Source organism: Lingula anatina, chromosome 2 (genome assembly GCF_051362555.1).
Source record: "Lingula anatina isolate TDL-2025a chromosome 2, LinAna3.0, whole genome shotgun sequence".
In the NCBI taxonomy this organism is placed as follows: Eukaryota; Metazoa; Brachiopoda; class Lingulata; order Lingulida; family Lingulidae; genus Lingula; species Lingula anatina.
In genome coordinates, this window is record NC_141768.1 from 25,641,220 (window position 1) to 25,658,059 (window position 16,840).

General features: G+C 34.3%; 2 protein-coding genes across 2 annotated transcripts; one reads left to right on the forward strand and one right to left on the reverse strand.

The window, feature by feature from the left end:
• The first annotated feature begins 38 nt into the window (after positions 1-38).
• On the forward strand, positions 39-13,030 carry LOC106181198 (COP9 signalosome complex subunit 3). Its single transcript, XM_013565518.3, has 15 exons — positions 39-166; positions 3,238-3,367; positions 3,648-3,760; positions 3,967-4,016; positions 4,327-4,419; positions 4,634-4,708; positions 5,070-5,174; positions 5,447-5,536; positions 5,851-5,901; positions 6,272-6,373; positions 6,585-6,656; positions 6,916-7,002; positions 7,370-7,483; positions 8,109-8,189; positions 11,990-13,030. The coding sequence occupies exons 1-15, from the start codon at positions 97-99 to the stop codon at positions 12,050-12,052; spliced, it is 1,296 nt and encodes a 431-aa protein (XP_013420972.2). The 5' UTR covers positions 39-96; the 3' UTR covers positions 12,053-13,030.
• On the reverse strand, positions 12,972-16,432 carry LOC106181193 (beta-1,4-galactosyltransferase galt-1-like). The gene is made up of 2 exons (XM_013565509.2): positions 15,817-16,432; positions 12,972-15,547 (listed from the first exon to the last, which is right to left on the reverse strand). Exons 1-2 carry the CDS (start codon positions 15,962-15,964, stop codon positions 14,298-14,300), a joined length of 1,398 nt encoding a protein of 465 aa, XP_013420963.2. The 5' UTR covers positions 15,965-16,432; the 3' UTR covers positions 12,972-14,297.
• Between the last annotated feature and the right edge of the window lie 408 nt (positions 16,433-16,840).

The following is a 16,840-nucleotide window of genomic DNA, read 5'->3' on the forward strand; positions in this document are numbered from 1 at the left end:
GTTTGCGTTATATAGATGTTGGAATTTTAAATAAAGAAAAGCGAAAATGAAAATATCCCTCTTAGAATACTCTTAATTTTAATTTGTTGTAAGCGAATGATACTTACCAAGATGGCAGCTGCCTTGGAGCAATACGTGAATAATGTGAGAACTTTGTCTTCACAAGGTGAGATTGATGTTGCAAGAATGACTTAGTCTGCACAAAAAACCGCTGCAGTTTTTTTGCAATTTTCCTTTGCTGTAGATGTCAGTCGTTATATTTCATACTTTCGCTTTCCTTATTTCGTAAAACAACTCCCTCTTCACTCAGTAGGGTGCACACATGATATTTTTCTAAGTGAGCTAGAGACTTGAAATTTTGTGCACAGATAGCCACACATTTGAGTATGAATAATCAATTTAAATTTTTAATCTATCTCATTTAGATCAAAAGTTATTCAAGTTTTAGTAACACCATGTTTGTTCTTTTTTTCAGGCGCTATTTTCAAAAATGAGACAAAAGTTGCCCCCATCATTTTTCATCCCCTTTATATTGTCACAGACATTTGAAATTTGGCACACATTAAGTATAGAAGATTGGCATTAACCCAAAGTTTAAATTTTGGTTCTAGCATTTTCCTAAGCAGAGTTATGTGCATGTGAATTAAGCAAAATGAAGGATTTTTTGACGGTAAATGCTAGAAAATACACGTTTCTTAGGTTTTATTAATCAACAAGACTAAAACTCTTGGCAGAATAGTTGTCTTACATATGAGTATTAGTACAAAATTAATAGTATAAGTGGCAAATTGTCATTGTGAAAAAAAACAATCATTCAAACTCAGGAACAACCCACACCCTGGGGATCATAAGGTTATTCTTGCATATGTACTCTTACTCCTTAGTATCGAACACATATATATAGTATGTACATGGCACATAATTTTCTTTTATGATAAACTTCCTGCAAAAAATAAAAATGCCCCCACTTCTGAGGATGTTACCCCCATGCATATTTCCATCACCCCTGCTTATAAATGCTGATAAGGCAGTTTGTAATAAAATTCTCTCTCTCCAGCAGTTGTCTTGATATTAGTATAAACCAAAATTTAATTATATATTTCATGTCAGAAAACAATATCTGGTGAGCTTGAAAGAAAATAAATCAAGCTATATACATGTAGCACCTGTGATACTACTATTTAAACCTACTAGTAATGCATAAATGTTTTAAAGCTTAAATATCATTGAAAATTAACTTGCCATGTATGAATGATAGACTTAATTTTTTTAATTCATGTGACTTAACAGAGTTTTCTGATCCAAGATTATATTGAAAAAGTATAAGAATTATCTGTAACAATATTTGTGCTTCCAATTTGTCTATCAATTTAAGTAAAGAATACACAAATGTGATTTAACCTCTGTTATAGGGAATTCTTGCACCACAAAACCGATTATTTTAGTTTTAAAAAGCTGTTGGTTCAACTATACTACAGAAGTCTACATATATAAAAAGTAAATATAATATATCAATACAAATGACAGTAAGTTTTAAAAGGGAACTTGAGCTATTTTAAGTCTTTGGCACGGAGATATATAAAAACAACATTAGTAAATCACAAAAAAAAAAAAAAATGGATAACCTATTGTCTCTTGTTGGCTTCCTCAAAAAAAAAAAAAAAATTTTATTTCGATGTACGTCCATCTCTTAAAGTTCTAGATATAAATATAATTATATACATATACTTAAATCTAAAGTTCTTCACACAAATACCTACATGTACATAGAAATTTCCAAAAGGGACTTAACAATATTCACACCTTCCAGGTCATTTGAAGTCTTTGGCAAAAATGTGTAAACAGCATACGTAAATCACACACACACCAAAAAAAAAAAAATAAAATAATAATAATAATAATAATTAATTAATTAATTAATCAATAATAAATCTGTCAAGGCCCCATAAAGACCTTTATAATCAGACAGAGACGCTAAACACAAGAAGTTACAACTCCTTGCTAAACCAGACAACCAAGAAGAAGAGTCAGGATTATTCAATGTATTGATGCCGCAAAACGGATGAAAACACCTGCTCAGAGTTAAATTATTATGTCAAAGTAGCTTGTCAAAGTCCACTCAGGCTTAAACTTTTTAGTGCATTTCACCATGATTCCCAACAAACTCATCACAATCAGGATTTTCTCTGTTATTATCACTTCTAACTGATGTATGCAAGCGATGTTACATTTTTGTTAAGCGTACGCAGTAAAAATTGACCTCGACTGGCTGCGGTCAACAAGCGTGTGCGAGAGGGGGGGGTGGCGTTGAAATAAATTACAAAAAAAATATTTGCCCAAATTTGCCCAAAAATCTGAAATGTTGGTTAGAAACCTTAGTCCTTGTTCTTCTACATGGCATATATTTTGTCTTGCCGCCCTTTGCCGACTTCAAAAAATAAATCAGTTTAAAAGTTTGCCCTTAAAAATTTTCACTTCTGACCTCTCGTAGATCGCAAAAACAATACCCAAAAGGAAGTAACAGCTGTTCTCTATCACGTGTTAAGGTAGGGTTGTTCCCAATGCAGTAGTTGAGACACGCCGTGCATTGTAAGAGCGGGTTGAAATCTGATACTCTGGGGACAGTTTTAATGGCGCTTCGCGAAATAGAACAACTAACGCCACCTAGGGACGTCTGCGCTCGCTACACTCGGTCTCATCCATCGACTCGTTGAAATTCTTGTATTTTCACTGTCTTACATTTTTGTGATTATTCAAAGGAGTGTGAGCATTTGATATTTGTAGCTGCCAAGTTAACTTAACTAGTCTTGCGGTCTCACTGAAGTCGTACTTTGTAAAATTTGCCAGCTATAGGGAATAAACTGAATATGTAATTATAATGATGATGATGATGATGAATTGATGATGATGATGATGATGATAATAATAATAATAATAATAATAATAATAATAATAATAATAATAATAATAATAATAATAATAATAGACAATAAAAAATAAAGAATAAATACATTAAATGAAATCAAATATTAAAAGGCAGAGGAAAGCTTAGTGAATTATTGCAATATTAATGGGAAATGCATTATTCAGTGAATCATGAATAAAAATTTGACAGTGCTTTAGACACTTTCCCTTCAAAATTAATGCTTAATCACGTCCTTTAAAATATACCTTGTGGATTCATTTGGAACACTACACTGTATGGGTCCATTGTAACAATATTTTTTTCTTTTCCAGGCAACTTTTCTCAGCTTTGTGAGTTCATCAGTAAAAGTGGAGACGTTTTAGGCAAGAATGCAAGTCATCTAGATAACTTGCTGGGGGCACTGGACCTCCAGGAACACTCACTTGGAGTACTAGGAATATTGTAAGCTAGCTCTTGCTCAGTTTGTTAAAGGAAAATACCCCACATTCTTGGAAGAATATTAATTGTTTCATTACTTCTTTCACTCTCTTGAAATGACTGAGGCTTACTTTTGAATCTTAATTACACCTTGCATAGAATTTATAACATGAAAATGAAATGTGATAAACATTATGTGACATTTGTATGTAATATCTGTTGTTGATTTTATTATTATTATTATTATTATTATTATTACTATATATAAACTCTGATTGTTGATGAGACTCAATTTCATCTACAGATGCATCAAGTACAATCTCCCAAATATACCTGACTTTGAGACGCTGTTTGTGCAGACACAGGAGTTTATTAATATGTGTAATGGAGAACAAGTGCGCTATGCCACTGATAGCTGTAAGTATCATATATAAATTCATTTATTGCTAGGTTATGTTTTTACCATTACTTATGATTATCATTGGATTTATTTAGCACAAGATGTGTATTACTAAAAACAAATCTTAACTTTCTTTCACTATGATGTAAAATACATCATTTGAGCAAGTTGTGATTTTTAAAACTAGAATCAGTTAATGAAAATTATTTTTCTTTGTGTTTAGTTGCTGAACTATGTCATAGGTTTACTGAGAATCTCGTGACAAGAAGACAGGTAAATACGTCCTGGGTTTTTTGGATTGTTTGCATAGTTTTAGGACCTGGCACTGCATAATCATGGCTTTCTTATCAAGTTGTATAAAATTTATAAATTGCCATTTTTATATACTGAACTATTGGTGGTACAATTGTTTATTTAAGAGATATGACTAATTATATTATGAATAAGGATGAAACTAAGCATTTAGCACAAGCTTTTTACATAAAGTGTTGAAAGTATGAGTTATTTTTAATATTACAATTTCAAGTGCAGACATATTATTTTCATATCTCAATTTTTTATTTGAAATTTATAATTATTTCAGCCTATTAGAGGTATCTCTGTGTTGTGCAAAGCAGTAACCAAGATCCAGCTCCATTCCTCTCAATTAACTTCAATACATGCTGACTTATGCCAGGTGATATAATATGATAATTGAATTTTATAGCTGTAAGAATATTCAAATTTGTGACTACTTGTAAATAACTTTTTTAAGCAAGCTGAAATATTCAGCTTCTTAATAATTTTTTATGACTTTTTTTACTTCTGAGAGTATACAAATTCTGCGTTGTTAGTAAATAACTATACTTAGGGGGAATATATATTTCAAGTTGCCTTGTCATTTTTTATAGCTTTGTCTACTAGCGAAATGTTTTAAGCCAGCATTGCAGTTTCTAGATGCTGACATAACAGAGATCAGTAAAGAGGTGAGTTTGACAAACTCTCCCCCACCCCCCAAACAAAAAAGTATATAAAGGAAATGTTAAAAACCACTAATACACCAAAGTTCTTATACATTTTCTCCTGAAAAGTAGTGATGTAAACATTTCTCTTTAGGACAGAAGACAGATTAAGCCACAAGTTTTGCATTATCAGGTCATAACTTTATATAAGTTATATTAAGACAATGTAAACCAGTTGAATTCACACATTATGTCCTATATTTTTAATGTCAATGCAAACTAATGCAACTAATGCCCCATAATAGTGACATCTGTTATGATTATAGCTACCCCCAAGTCAAGCTCCTATGTTAATGCAATATTTATACTCCAATGATTTATACAGGGAGGCCAGTATGATGCCCGCCATTTCTTGCTTTACTATTACTATGGAGGAATGATCTACACTGGACTGAAGAACTATGACAGAGCATTATATTTCTTTGAAATAGTAGGTGTTCTTGTCTAATAATAATAATCATCATCATCATCATCTCAAGTACATGTAAAATGTTAAGAAGACTTTCACTGTTTTTAAAGTAAAACTTGTCACACTTCATTTCCAATTACATATAATAACTGGTTATACCAATTACATATAAAGACAACTATATTTGTTGTCTACACTTACAAAGAATAAAACAAAACGTGCCGCTTCTCATAATCTCCAGGTAGCACCAAAAGTGTTATGTAGATTTATGAGGATATGTTTATCTATTCTAGGCTATAACTACTCCCAGTATGGCAGTCAGTCACATTATGTTGGAGTCCTATAAAAAACACCTGCTAGTTGCTCTGATACTTCATGGAAAAGTAAGTAGTATGACATAATCTTATCTGATGTTACACCTGTACAGCTGCCCCTGGTGTTTAAATAAATAGCTGTAGGGAAATATATTCTTCAAAATGAATTTTCTTCAACTTGGATTAATACTAGTAAACATTTTCAGTGGTGCTTTTTATGTACCAAAGATGTTAAGGAATTGTATCCAACAGATGGTTTAAAATCTGTTAATTTGCAAACTTTGTACCAGTATTTAAAAGAAGAATCCTTTTATATTGGTAATTGATATTTAAATACACATTATTTTTGCAGCTTATTTTTGACCTAACTTTAACCATTTTAGGTACCCACCCTCCCTAAATACACATCTCAAGTGGTATTGAGATACATAAAGGTTTGCATTGATATCTGATATCTTTAAAGATATTATAATTTCTCAGTAAATTGAAAAGTGAGTTGGCTTCGTGCCAATTGTTGTGGGTATCTTCAATCGTGAAATAATAAATTACTGGCATGAGTGAGGAAATTGAAAATTTCCATTAGTTATTGAATATAGAAAAATAGTGATTTAACTAGCTGGCACTTAACTCTTTCATATTTAAAGTAAGAAATGGCTAGTATTCATGTTTACACCATAGTTTTTCACAGTTATATTAGTTGTACATCAAGTTTATGTTATTTGAGTTGCACAATTTTTTTCTTTTTAAAATGTGTGATTTTATTTGAAATAAGAATTAAAAGTGCTCCTCCTTTTTCCTCCACAGCCCCTTTGCCAGGCTTATCATGATGTATGTACTGCATATGGAACTAACAATCCAACAGAATTAAGGGCAGCAGTGACCAAAAACCAGGAACAATTTACAAGAGTAAGAGAGATTTTAAATGACATATATTTGCTGGTTTTGTTTTACCTTGTCTTGTGTTTTATCACCTGATACTGGGTTCTGTTTTTAATTTAAAACTAAATATATATAATATGGCTATGTTACATGTAAAGGCTTATCTTATGAAAGTAGATTTTTAAACATGCTCAGTTTCTTTCATGGCAAGTTTGCTCAGATATCTCAATAATTTTAGGACAACAACATGGGTTTAATCAAGCAGTGTATCACTTCCCTGTACAAGAAAAATATTCAAAGGCTTACCAAGGTAAGGGTATTTTAAAGAAAAATGTATTCCCATGACAATTTCTGGTTTTATTACCCAAATAGAATAAATGACTTTTATAAATGTAATCTCATATGATTTCTGGTTTGCTTTCCCTAACAGAAGTAAATGACTTGTATTTGTGTTGAAATCAGTCTTTGCTTAGTTATTGACAGCATTTTTTTTAACTTTTGTTAAATTTTGTTCATTATTATTTTTTGTAATAAGAAGTGCCTTAAACACTTATTCTAATTTCACGCAGACTTTCCTGACTCTGTCTCTGGCAGATATGGCCAACAGGGTGCAGCTTGCAACACCAAGGGAAGCAGAAAAATATGTTCTTCATATGGTGAGATTTTTCTTCAAGAAAAAAAAAATAATGGGTTCATACATGTATGCAGTCTTGTGTTAATGGACTTACTGCAGAAAAGCCTATGCACTTTACTTACTTGAAACATTTCCTTTAGCTTATATTTGCTGTATTTATTAAACTTGCCTTCAGTTGGGATACCTAGTATTCTTAAATATAACCAGGATACTTTGGGACTGGAAGCATGTTTGGGTTTGATGAAGTTTTGAGTTGGGAAGTGCCCATAAGTTTCAGACAATACAGAAGAAATTAATAGAATTAAATTTTTTATGATACAATCATTTCTTTGAGTTACCGAGTATATGGGTATGAGTAATGCAGAGTTATTAACATTTTTTTTTCTTAGATTGAAGATGGCGAAATATTTGCCACCATAAATCAGAAGGACGGAATGGTTAGTTTCCTTGACAACCCAGAGAAGTACAACAGTGTGGACATGCTAATGCAGTTGGATCAGGAGGTAGGTTACAACCACTAGTGCTGACTTAACAGATGCTTGCTTTGAAGCATTTAACAAAAACATCCAGTGGAAATCATCTGAAGTAGCCCAATGTCTTGCAACTTATTAAAATCAAGCAAGATAAAGTGGGATTTGAAAGATAGTGGGGTCAGACATAATGGCAACTTCATATCTCTGTCTCAAGCAACAACTAGTCACACCAAGAAGCTCTTAATTCTTCAGTTTAAGATTTCCTTTTTTTAAAAATAATTTTCAATTAAAAAAATTACTAAAAAAAGAATCACTTATTTGTAGCTATATACATACATATATATATTTTTTTGAAAAATATTGCTGATCATTATCACCATAAGTCATATTTTTATTTTATTTTTGTCAAGTATTATATATTGTATTCTGTATTCTGTCATGCTGTTCAAGGTGAAACGTGAAACAGGGTATTTTGTAAAGGGAAGATGAACCCTATATTTTGTAATTGGTGTTTCTGGATTTGTCATTGGGTGCAAAATTTGATATTTTTGCACTGTTTGTTAAATAATATGAAAAAAAAGGGTGGTCTACAGATAAGATGATAAAAATAAAACAAGTTGATTTGGAGACTGAATTGTTAGACGTTTGCTTTCAGATGCAGAAGTGCATTGATCTGGACAACAAGCTGAAGTCAATGGACAGAGACATTGCTGTCAATCCACAGTATGTGCAGAAGGCAAGTGATTAAACCCCCTTTACACTGGACAGCACCCTTTCTGTGTCCTATGTGCAACCATGAAACTGGCATCGCTTTGGTTGTAGAAAGGAGGCACACGCATTGCTTTGGTTGCAAAATGAATGCTCAATTATTGGCCAGTTGCTGGCATGTAAAGTATTAATTTTTCTTTCTCTCTCAAACGGGGCAATACTGCAGGACACAGAAAGGATGCCGTCCAGTGTAAAGGGGACTTTATTGATTTCCCTGCTGATGTGGAAAGGGAAAAAAGGAGTAGTCAGAAATGTTTCTTGTAAATTTTATTGTAAGAATCAACCATTTCTCCTCACATTTTACCTTATTGTGTAAGAAAAGCTTAACTTTAATGTAATCAATAATTTTTAAGATGGCGCCGACCTATGGCGACACTCCTTTGAGAGCAAGCATTATTTTAGTATTTTATCTGTTTTTAACACTGTGTTTGTCCACTGCACCTGTGTTTTACTCAAGAGAGGAACTCCTAGCTATACGGAATGCCAATCGTGCCTCAAAATCCACTGTAACGGGACTAAACACAGAGCCTTCCATACAGCGCATTGTTTCCACTCAGAATGACAGCAGTCATGACACTAAGACAAGAAGGAAAAGGGGTAAAAGAGGAGGTCATCTGGTGAGATCCAGGAAAAGAAACCAGCGATTAGCAGTACCTAGTATCATCTTGGCTAATGTGCAGCGTTTATTCAACAAGGTTGAAGAACTGAAGTATCGCATTGCTAACTTTAGAGACTATACTGACTGTAATGTGTTTTGTTTTACGGAAACTTGGCTGAATGATGATCACACCAACGCTAGCTTAGAACCAGCAGGTTTTACTATGTTTAGAGCAGATCGTGATAGAGACATAACCGGGAAAAATCAAGGAGGAGGAGTATGTTTTCTTGTAAACGATCGATGGTGCACCGATGCCAGTGTAGTTTTTAACCGATGTTCCCCGGACATAGAGTACCTAACCATCAAATGCAGACCATTTTATTTGCCAAGGGAATTCTCTTGTGTTATGCTGACCGGAGTATACACTCACCCCAGGGCGGACGCGAAGAAAGCAATGGCCACTTTGTCATCGGCCATTAACTCCTACGAAAGCTCGCACCCTAATTGCTTATCCATTGTTCTCGGCGACTTCAACAAGACCAATTTGAAAACCGTTCTGCCAAATTACCGATCGTATGTCACTTTTCCGACCAGAGGCAAAAATACTCTAGATAACTGCTACTGCCCAGTCAAAGGAGCGTATAAAGCGATGAGGAGATCGCCTCTGGGGAATTCAGACCACTGCACAATTCTCTTGATTCCAGCATATAAACAAGAATTGAAAAGAGGGAAACCCGAATCTCATAACGTTAGCATTTACTCACAATCAGCTATAGATAAATTGCAGGGCTGTTTTGAGTGTACGGATTGGTCTGTGTTGAAATGTGACAACAACATAGAGGATTACACCTTGACTGTGACGGAGTACATACGTTTCTGCGAGGAGATTTGTATACCAACTAAGACAGTGACCCGATATCCTAATGACAAGAGATGGATGAATAAGAACGTTCGCCAACTAATAAAGAAGAAAGACCAGGCATTCTGCGAAAAACAGAATGACCCAGAGACCTATCGCAGAGCTAAACTCCAACTGAAGAAGGCGATCAAAGAAGCTAAGAAATGCATGAAAAGCAAAATAGAGGAAAGCTTTAACACTAAGAACTCTAGGGAACTGTGGTCAAATATCTCCTTAATTACTAACTACAAGGGCTCAAAACACTCTGCTGACAAAGGAGACGCGTCACTACCGGACAAACTGAATGACTTTTATGCACGCTTTGATAAAGACAATAGTTCTTCTACAACGGTTTTACCTCCGACTTCCCAAGCTGACAATACTGAAGCAGTTCTGCTCACCATTCACCCCTGGCAAGTAAAACGGCAATTTATGCGCCTCAATGTTCATAAGGCGTCTGGGCCAGATGGAATTTCACCTCGTGTTCTCAAACTCTGTGCTGACCAACTTGCGTACGTCTTTACTGTCATCTACAACTGGTCTCTACAAATCCGCAAAGTACCATTGCTCTGGAAGACGGCGTCTATCATCCCGGTACCAAAATCCAACCGAGTTACCAGCTTAAACGATCTTAGACCCGTGGCTCTGACTCCGGTGCCCATGAAAATTTTAGAAAAATTAGTTTTAAATTTTATTAAAGAAATTGTGCCAAAAACCTTGGACCCACTGCAATTCGCTTATCGATCTAACAGAAATGTTGAAGATGCAGTTAATCTGTGCCTACACACTGTACTACAACACTTAGATAACAAAAACTCTTATGCAAGGATTTTATTTATTGACTACAGTTCAGCTTTTAACACAATTGTGCCAAAAAAACTATATTTGAAACTTTTAAACCATCTTAAGCTACCTGTTTTTATTTGTGACTGGATTTTAGACTTTCTTTTAGATAGAAGACAATCTGTTAAAGTTGGCTCATTTAGCTCAAAAATAACAGTCTTAAATACCGGTGCACCACAGGGATGCGTCCTTTCACCTTGTCTTTACTCCTTTTTTACTTACGATTGCACTAGTGTAAGCGATGGGACTTTTCTCATGAAATTTGCGGACGATACTACGCTGGTGGGGCTAGTCACTGATAATGACGAGAGTACATATAGAGAATCTGTTGAGTCGTTGTTAAGCTGGTGCGAGAGTAATGATCTTATCTTGAACGTAGCTAAAACCAAAGAAATGATAGTGGATTTTAGAAGGAATCAGAATGTAAAGGTACCACTCACCATTGGTAATGATGAAGTCAGTAGGGTAGAGGAATTTAAACTACTTGGTATACACCTTAACAGTAAATTGAATTGGAAAGATAACACCGTAAAGAGTGTAAAGAAGGCACGGCAAAGACTGTATTTTTTAAGATCATTGAGAACTTTTACTGATAGTGTGCCTATTTTAGTCAATTTTTATAGGTGTGTAATTGAAAGCATTCTAGCGTATGGAATTATAATATGGTATAGCGGAACAGCTGGGGAGGAAAGGAAGAAATTAGCAAACGTTGTAAAAACTGCAAGCAGGATTATCGGGCAAGATCTCCCCATGCTGGATGATATTTTTAAGGACAGGATGGAGAAAAGAATTGTCAACACCATGAAAGACGCTTCCCATCCTGCATCCTCTCTTTTTACTTTTTTACCAAGCAACAGTAGACTTTTAACTTTTAAAGGCAGTAAACGCTTTTTAAACAGCTTTTATCCAAGTGCAGTGACGCATTTTAATTTGATCTCAAAGCTAAATTCTTAATTAATTTATTTATTGTATTATTTTATTATTTTACTCTGTATATTAATGGAAAATGATTTCCGATTTTTATAATTGGCTAAATAAACTCTTATCTTATCTTATCTTCTGTTTTTGGGGTGCTATTTCCATAATTTATTGATTCATCTTTGTCAGTAATCTGAGAGAAGTATAATCAAGTTATAAGTAGAGTTGTTTGCAATTCTATAACATTAATTAGTAAGTTGTGTGCATGTCTATTATCACATGCAATGGTTTAGCATTTCATTCCATTTGCAAACTTTTCTTCTTTATTGATTTTCCTGGGAAGAAAATTGATATTTATATTTAAAATGCTATTAACACGTATCATTTGCCATGATAGTAATGAAAATAAAACCACCCAGCCTCCACATTTATTGATTTACAGAAATACATTAAGTTCAAAGTTACTTACTAAATGAAACAAAATCAAATTGTGCATTTTTTTTATTTTCAGAGTGCCGGTCTTCACGATGAGGATATGCAGCCAGCATCAACTAGTAAAGGAACAGGATATTAATCACTGAAGGAAGAACTCTCAAAGATGAAATGTGCAGTCCAGCTTTGAAGTTTAGGCTAGAACTGTGCTACCTCAGCAGGTTATGTGAAACGGTTCAGACCATATTGAGCTTGTCTTGACCATCTGTCATTATATACTGAACCAAAATATAAATGCACGAACAAAAAAAAAAAAAAAAAGATGTAATTTTTTGTAATTATTTACAATGTATGACAAGTAATACAGTACATATTCCTTCACAATGGAGCTTTAATTTATAGGTTTTACAATCGATTCCAAATCAATAATCCTAGAGCAATGGCATCAAGAGCACAGAAGGGTTCGATGGTCTGTGTTCACAGAAGTCTGTAAACAGTGTGTGTCCCCTAACTGGGTGGAAACACTCAAACTGGGCATATACTCACTGGGAGTGGCCAAATGAACCTGAACCAGTTGACTGGAGCAAAACAAACCAATCAATACACAAGTAATACTGTAAATTTGAGCACATTTCATTTAAGTTAGTACTTTTTCACTCCATAGTTTGGGTTCATGTGTCAATATTTTGGTTCAGTTTAATTGAGCCTAAACATTTACTGTCTAGGTCTGGTTAGAAATCACTGACTCTGAGATAATGTAGCAATGAGTTGAGCTGTTACAGTACTAGTTGAACTGTAAATGTTTCCGGAGATGCTCCCTTCAATGATGCAGAATCATTGTGACTGCTGAAGGAATAGAAGAATCCACGCACAGCACCTGGCATTGTGTTATAACCTGAGTGCAGTATGGATGAATACTTGGATGAATTTCAGGATACCAAACCAAATCTCTTTTAAGCTGTCCATATTTGCACATTTCCTGGTTTTGTTGGATTATGTTGGCATATTAATCATAGGGAATTGTGACATATGCTTCACTTTATTCTGAAAATATTCTTTAGTTTTCGCGAAAGATGCTGAACTCAAAACATGGATAATAAATAAATCTTTTATAATTGCATGTAAAGAATTTGTAACACGAAGACTTCCATGTTATTCTACATGCGTACTCCGATTTCAATGTTTTGGATTGTTTTATGAGAATGATTTTCTTGGATTGACCTGAATATTTTCAGTATAATCTTCACTCGTTTTAAACTGTTCTTGGGACAGGTTAAGCCATCAAATATACAAATTGAAAAAACAAACAGTATTTACTTTATAAGAATACACCTATACATGTATGAGCTTAACAGGTATTTTTCTTATTCAACCTGAATTTGTCACCATAACATTCAAATCGGATGTTTTTCAATATTCTACAAATGGCTTTAAAAGCAATTTGAAGGCACCAGAGGACTGGAGTAATCAAACATCAAAAATTGCTATTGATTATCTTGTACCCTGCTGTGCAATTTTCCATTACAGCTGTCAATTTTTTCAATCATTTACAAGGTGAATTGTGGGTATCATATGTCCTCTTCAGCAGAGATATTGATTTCTGATTAAAAGCAGTGTTAACCGTTAATTAAGTATCAGTTTTTTAAACAAATCTGATGTATCAGGAAGTTAATTGGAAGGTTAGGCTACAAAGTAGCTTCAAATATTGGTCTTACATTTTATAAGCCTGGTTGCATGCACAACAACAATAAAATATCTCATCCATCTTACAGTCTGTATCTAGGTAATTGATAACTTGATAATCATTGATATTACAAAGACCACGTTAGATTTTGACAAAAACAAATAACTAGTCTTAAACATATTTTCTGATTAGGTTAACTAATGACCTATAAACCTCAGTGGTTAAACACTTCCCAGGATTCATTTCCCACTTTAAAATATCAGGTTCAAGTTTACACATCCTCAGTTGGTCTCAAAGTAAGCTTTATTGAATTCACCAAGAAAAATTGTTCATTGCAGCTCTCTGAACACTGGCAATAAGGACTAAATGACTTGACAAATTATTGGAAAGTGAGCCAAGCAGTGAGCACTTTTGCAGGGTTAATTTCAACCCAGCCCGGCTATTGAATCATTTAAGAACTTATTAAAGACTGAAGCTGTGTAAAGTCCTGGAAAAACATCAACTTGTAGGTGGAGTGGGGGTGGAGCGTACGAACTGCAAGGTGTTTGGTATAGAACAGACTTCCCTCTTGGCCAGAAAAGGTCAGATCTGAATGAAAGTTCTTTGCCATTTCTCAAGTTGGGTTGACTAAAGGGTAAATGGGTCTACTTTCTCAGTAAAAAGCCCCCCCCCCCCCCTTTTGATATTGTACTTGCACATGTTGTTATTCAATGAGAAAATATCTCCGCAACCCAAGTTCACTTAAAACAGCATTTGTGTTATCGAACCATTTCTGCCTATATTTCTCCAAAACACTTTCTTTACTGAACACTCTACAGTTAAACTTGTATTTAGGACTGCATGTTCTGTAGTGGTACACCAGGGCCACAACTCCAGGAACCATGACAGATGTGAAACGTTCTTCATTTTGTTTACTAATGTGATGGATTCCCATCTCAAATATCCTCTCTGGTCTCACGATGCATTTGGTTCGCACACTGCTTACATCTGCTGTTCTTTTTTCAGATGAAAGAAGAGGCTCTTTATTTTTTGGCACTTGCATGTAAGTCATTTTAATTTGGTAGCCGCAGTGTTTGCCATCGTCAATTTTTGCCATTATTTCTTGCAAAGTTGACATGTTTTTCTGAACAGGTATGACAAACTCATCAATATCATGAAAGGAAAGATATTTTGTTCTGCCTATGTTTTTATAGAGACAGTCATGTAAAGATGCTACTTGTCCAAAGTACCACATACTTCTGCTCTTCAATGGAAAAAACCAGTAATGAAGTCTGGCAATCTTCTTCTTGCTGTAGTATTTAAGAACTCTTAAAGTCTCTGCTGAAATATTTTTTCCTTTTTCATCCATATCCTGACCCTCATAGATGTAAAAGTCAAATTTCTGAGCCCCAAGGATCAGGTTTAGTTCTATGAATTCCACCAGCCTTTCTGGTTTTACTGCACCAAAAAGAGGTGGGATACACAGGGTCATGTTGACAGAGGGGTTCAGATGGGGGACCAAGGGGATCACAGACAACTGCACACCCTCATCATCCTCTATATGGCTGGATCGCAAAACTGTTACATTCTCTGGATGTGAACTGACATTACATGTCAATATGAACCCAGAAAACCTAGCATTATGATGTTCATTGAATTCATAGATAGCACCTTTTACAAGTTTAGGTTTGTCGTGAGGTTTTGAAAACCTGCAGTACAAAGTGGGCGGTACACTTGGTGCAGCCCATTTTGCTTTCCTTGCATTTGGCCACATACCTAGTATGCGGACACAATGTTGGCTTTGTTTGCGAGGATCGAAAAAAGCAGAGTATAAATAAATGTCTCCAGATCCATTCAACTTGTAAAACTGCACATTCTCACTTGTCATATTGGCAAATTCATCTCTTGGCTTTTTGGGCGAATTGATTTTGGTATTCAGCTGTCTTCCAGGAGACAGTTTTTTGCCCAATGATTCTGCAATAAAAGGATTATCTCTACAAATGTTCTGATTAAATTGTCAAATGAAGGATTTCATATGAGAATTTGACCATATCACTCCAAAGTTAAAAAGTTCAGTGCAAATTTGAAAAGGAGTACAACTAACCCATTTTAATAATAATTAAAAACAAATGTCTTTACATCTACTAGATATCAACCTTCACACATCACTCTTAACACTGATTAAGTTATCCCATCATATCTCCTTCCTCTGCCCTTATTCGTATTATGGAAAAATTCATTACCTTTGAAACCAGCAGGTGAGTGCTGCAGTCCAGGAATAACCAGCAAAACAAGTGTGACATAAAACCCAAGGAAACATATCATAATATTTCTAAACTGTGCAAACAAAGAAGCTTTTGCAAAAGAGCTTCTCTTTCGGTGAAGTTTCATCTTCCATTCTAACTTGTCACATTCAACAAACAAGTCTGGTAATTACTATTAGTAATCAATAGTTGAACTGCAGCAGGACAACATCTAAATGTTTTGCATGCAAACAGAATGATTGATTACAAAAACTTGTACTGGAATTCTGAGTTTGGATTTGTATAAATACGTATATATTTCCATGACCATTTTTTGTCGTATGTCCAATGCTTTATCTTCCTAGCACCTATGCCTTATCAATAAGAGTCTGATCAATACAAAACACAACAACTCTGCTTTGATTTCTTAATCTTAATCAATTATGAATGCAAAGAAAAAATCAATTGGACCACAAGAACAGCATCCGAACAATACACGGATTTGCACCATAATTAAATCCAATTAATACTCTTTTTGGATGGGGTCAGGAGAGAAGTGAATTCACCCTTCCATTTTCTACTTATTTATGCTACCATAGACTAAAAGTGAACACATTTTAGGCTGTGCATCATTATTTCATAATAAAGTTAAATAAATATAAAATAATATAATTTGTTTATTTGCAAAATAAAGTTATTCAAGGACTTGTACACAGCCTTTAAAAATACATTATGTAATAGAGGATAAAAGTTATTAAGGAAAAAAATGTCAAGCAATGACTCAACAGTTGAATCATCTCAGCAATCTTATTCCTTTTATCAAAAAAGCTGATTTCATGTCACAGTAAATTATACTTTGTGTTATAAAGATTTAAAATGAATGTCATATACCAGAGCCTGAGCAGGGGGACGTTAGATGCTTCATTGATCATTTCTGTCTCGACTGTTTAATCACTTGTTGATATTGATTTCTTCTAAATGATTTGTTCAATTATTTAACAAGTACTATGGCTTCCATCTGTCA

Excerpts from the sequence above, each read along its gene's own strand:
- LOC106181198 (XM_013565518.3), top strand. The coding sequence starts at position 97 with ATGATACTTACCAAGATGGCAGCTGCCTTGGAGCAATACGTGAATAAT. Across the intron at positions 4,420-4,633 it reads TACATGCTGACTTATGCCAG|CTTTGTCTACTAGCGAAATG; the intron begins GTGATATAATAT and ends CATTTTTTATAG. Across the intron at positions 7,003-7,369 it reads AAAAATATGTTCTTCATATG|ATTGAAGATGGCGAAATATT; the intron begins GTGAGATTTTTC and ends TTTTTTTCTTAG.
- LOC106181193 (XM_013565509.2), bottom strand. The coding sequence starts at position 15,964 with ATGAAACTTCACCGAAAGAGAAGCTCTTTTGCAAAAGCTTCTTTGTTT. Across the intron at positions 15,548-15,816 it reads CTCACCTGCTGGTTTCAAAG|AATCATTGGGCAAAAAACTG; the intron begins GTAATGAATTTT and ends CTTTTATTGCAG.